The sequence below is a fragment of the Primulina tabacum genome, chromosome 7 (assembly GCF_025594145.1).
Source record: "Primulina tabacum isolate GXHZ01 chromosome 7, ASM2559414v2, whole genome shotgun sequence".
NCBI classification, from domain to species: Eukaryota; Viridiplantae; Streptophyta; class Magnoliopsida; order Lamiales; family Gesneriaceae; genus Primulina; species Primulina tabacum.
Genome location: NC_134556.1, coordinates 22,998,340 through 23,002,855, shown reverse-complemented (window position 1 = coordinate 23,002,855; position 4,516 = coordinate 22,998,340). Strand labels below are relative to the sequence as shown.

The following is a 4,516-nucleotide window of genomic DNA, read 5'->3' as shown; positions in this document are numbered from 1 at the left end:
ATCATCCGAATTTTGGGTGGAGACCGTCAGAAAATTCTGTTGAGCCACTACATTTTAATACTCCACAACATCCTACACAGCAAAAGCCTCTTCAGCAACCACCTAAACCTCCGCAAGGTACTGGACCTTCTATGCCACCCGGTTTCAAGCCACAGGATAGCAAGTCAAACCTTGAGGACATGCTTGCAAAGTACATAGCCGGGAATGAGATGAGATGGCAAACCCATGATGCCATGATGCAAAGAGTGGAGACGCAACTAGGGCAATTAGCGACACAAATGGCTACACGAGCTCCGGGTACACTACCTAGTGACACGGAAAAGAATCCAAAAGGTGTCAATGCAGTCACGGTGACGTCTCCCATAAAGCAGGAAGTGATCGATGTTGAAGGCGATGTGAAGGAGAAGGAATTATCCAAGCAAAGGTCAGAGGACGCAAGGGAGAAAGGTAAGTCTCTAAACTCAAACTCCAATATTGATATTAATTCACTCCCTTTCCCCAAAGAGCTAAGCAACTGCAATTGGATACTCAATTTTCAAAATTTCTTGAGATTTTCAAAAAGCTGTATATAAATATCCCATTTTCAGAAGCTTTAGCTCAAATGCCCTCATATGCAAAATTTCTTAAAGAGATTTTATCAAACAAGAGGAAATTGGTTGACTTTGGGACAGTTAAGCTTTAGGAGGAATGTTCTGCAATTTTACAAAATAAACTCCCTCCGAAGCTTAAGGATCCAGGTAGTTTCTCTATCCCTTGTACTATTGGAACTTCGAATTTTAGTAAAGCTTTGTGTGACTTAGGTGCAAGCATTAACTTGATGCCATATTCATGTTTTGAGAAGCTGAAAATAGGTGAAGTGAAGCCAACTAGAATTTCCTACAGTTAGCTGATAGATCAATTAAATATCCTAGGGGAGTTGTAGAGGATGTGTTAGTAAAGATTGACAAGTTCATTTTTCCGGTTGATTTTGTTGTGTTGGATATGGCAGACGATCGTGAGATTCCTCTTATTTTAGGAAGACCGTTTTTAGCCACTGGGAAAGCTCTGATAGATGTACAAAAGGGTGAGTTGGTGTTGAGACTGAATGATGAGAGTGTGGTGTTTAATGTTTTTCAGTCCATCAAATATCCTAATGATACATCTGATTGTTTTAGAATTGATGCTACTGACGATCTTGTTGAGTGTGGTTTGCAGGAATTGATAGGTGAAGATCCTTTGGAGATTTGTTTGACTGATTCATGCCCAGGAGAGTTGGAAAATGAGGATATTAAGGAATACATGCAGTATCTGGAAGCAGGCAGAACAATTTCCAAGACGGTAAATTCTAAGATTGGGGAGCTTGGGCATATCCCAAAACCTTTAAAGTCATCCATCGAAGAAGCCCCAATCCTAGAAATGAAACCTCTTCCTTCGCACTTAAAATATCTGTTTTTGCTTGATAATAATAAATTGCAAGTAATTGTTTCATCTACTTTGACAGGTATGGAGGAAGAAAAGCTGCTGCGAGTCTTGAGAGATAACATCAAAGCCATAGGTTGGAGTATTGCAGACATAAAGGGGATCAGCTCCTCCATGTGCATGCACAAAATTCTGATGGAGGCCGACCACAAGACATCTACCCAACCTCAAAGACGTCTAAACCCGGCTATGCAAGAGGTGGTGAAGAAAGAGGTGATAAAGCTACTGGACGCAGGTATTATTTACCCGATTTCTGATAGTAGGTGGGTTAGTCCAGTGCAAGTTGTTCCGAAAAAAGGTGGGATCACTGTTGTGAAGAATGAAAATAATGATATAATTCCTACCAGAACTGTTACGGGGTGGCGTGTTTGCATTGATTATAGAAAATTTAATGACGCCACCCGTAAAGACCACTTCCCCCTCCCATTTATTGATCAAATGTTGGAAAGGTTGGCTGGACATTCTTTCTACTGTTTCCTGGATGGTTATTCCGGTTATATGCAAATTCCCATTGACCCTGAAGATCAGGAGAAAACCACTTTTACTTATCCTTATGGGACATTTGCATATAAACGAATGCCATTCGGTCTATGTAATGCACCAGCGACTTTCCAACGATACATGATGGCAATTTTTCACGATATGATTGAGGACTTTATTGAAATATTCATGGATGATTTTTCTGTCTTTGGCTCTTCGTTTGATACATGTTTGTTTAATCTGTCTAAAGTTTTGGAGAGATGTGAGGAGTCAAATTTGGTTTTGAACTGGGAAAAATGCCATTTCATGGTGAGAGAAGGAATAGTGTTGGGGCACAAAATTTATGAAAATTGGATCGAAGTTGATAAGGCAAAGATTGAAGTAATTGAAAAATTCCCAGCCCCAACAAACATCAGAGGAGTGCGTAGTTTTCTAGGACATGCAGGGTTTTATAGACGCTTTATCAAAGAATTTTCCTGCATTTCTAAGCCTCTGGCCAACTTGCTGATAAAAGATGTGCACTTTGATTTTTCTGATGAGTGTGTGCAGGCATTTCAGATTTTGAAGGAGAAATTGATCGCCGCACCTGTGATGATAGCAAGATTGGGGGTCGCCATTTGAGGTGATGTGTGACGCAAGTGACACAGCTCTAGGAGCAGTGTTGGGCCAAAAGAGGGATAAATGCATTCATGTCATCTACTATGCTAGCATGACACTGTCCGCTGCCCAACTGAACTATACTACTACAGAGAAGGAGCTTCTTGCTGTGGTTTTTGCTCTGGATAAGTTTCGATCGTATTTGATAGGGAGCAAAGTTGTAGTGCATACCGATCATTCAGCCTTGAAATATTTGATGGCTAAGAAAGATGCAAAACCAAGGCTAATTCGTTGGATTCTTCTTTTGTAGGAATTCGACCTTGAGATAATCGATAGGAAGGGGACAGAGAATCAAGTTGCAGACCATCTTTCGCGTCTGGAGAATCCTATTCAAGGTAATGACTTTATTCGCGATGACTTCCCGGATGAACAACTCTTTGAAATCAACAGTTTGCCGTGGTATGCCGATTTTGTTAATTATCTATCAAGTAAGTTCATTCCTCCCCATTTCACCTATCAGCAAAAGAAGAAGTTTTTCTCAGATTTGAAATATTATTTGTGGGAGGACCCTTATTTGTTCAGAATATGTGCAGACGGTATAATCCGAAGATGTATCCCCCAAGAAAAGGTAAGAGAAATTTTGTTTCATTGTCATGCTGGTCCGGCTGGAGGCCATTTTGGGGCAACTAGAACTGCGTCCAAAGTACTCCAGTCTTGTTTTTATTGGCCTACTTTGTTTAAGGATGCGCATGAATATGTCACAAAATGTCCAGATTGTCAGCGCACAGGTAATATCTCCAGGAGACATGAATTACCTCTCAATAATATTCTTGTGTGTGAATTATTTGATGTGTGGGGTATCGATTTCATGGGTCCATTCCCAGTTTTTTTTGGGAACAAGTATATTTTGGTGGCTGTAGATTACGTGTCAAAATGGGTGGAGGCACTTGCATGCAAAACGAATGATTCTAGGGTTGTCGTTCAATTTCTCATGAATAATATTTTCTCATGTTTTGGCACACCTAGAGCCCTTATTAGCGATGGGGGTACTCACTTTTGCAATCGTCCGTTTGACAGTCTGTTGGCCAAGTATGGGGTCCAACATAAGGTGGCCACACCTTATCACCCTAAAACTAGTGGCCAAGTCGAGGTATCGAACAGAGAACTTAAACGCATTCTCGAGAAGACTGTCGGTGCTTCAAGGAAAGAATGGTCTAGAAAACTCGACGATGCACTTTGGGCTTACCGCACTGCTTTTAAAACCCCCATTGGCATGTCCCCTTTTAAATTGTTGTATGAGAAGTCGTGTCACCTACCTGTTGAACTTGAACATAAGGCTTATTGGGCTACTAAATTCTTGAATTTTGATGCTAAAGCCACAGGTGACAAGAGAGTTCTGCAGCTGAATGAATTGGACGAGTTTCGGTTGGAGGCTTACGAGAATGCCAAGCTTTACAAAGAGAAAACAAAACGTTGGCATGATCAGAACATAGTCCATCGAGAATTTGTGGTGGGACAACTGGTCCTATTATATAATTCTCGCCTGAAATTGATGCCAGGTAAGTTGCGTTCACGGTGGTCAGGACCATATACCATCACGCAAGTGTTCCCCTACGGGACAGTAGAGATCACTAGTGAAGCAACTGGACCTTTCAAAGTAAATGGGCATAGGCTGAAGGTTTATCATGGTGGTGCCATACCCGATGAGCCGACCACAGTGGATCTGCAGAATCCAAACTGAATCAAGGGAGTACAGTCATGCTATCGACTCTAAATTTAGCGCTTGCTGGGAGGCAACCCAGCGTTTTATTTTAGTTTTCTTTCTTTTTGTTTTATGCATTATTCGTTAACTAATCTCAGTTGATGGTGGTGCAGGTCATTTATTCACTGGCGATGGGATTTCTAAAGTGTGGGGATTCTATTAGTACGGGCAGATTCCGAGCGTAAAATAAACCAGGGAAGTTTCTGTTCAATTCTTGCA

The 4,516-nt window shown here is 41.3% G+C and overlaps 1 protein-coding gene across 1 annotated transcript; it reads left to right on the top strand.

The window, feature by feature from the left end:
• Positions 1-2,563: 2,563 nt before the first annotated feature.
• On the top strand, positions 2,564-4,276 carry LOC142550607 (uncharacterized). The gene is made up of 3 exons (XM_075659682.1): positions 2,564-2,707; positions 2,846-2,930; positions 3,456-4,276. The coding sequence occupies exons 1-3, from the start codon at positions 2,564-2,566 to the stop codon at positions 4,274-4,276; spliced, it is 1,050 nt and encodes a 349-aa protein (XP_075515797.1).
• Positions 4,277-4,516: the final 240 nt, after the last annotated feature.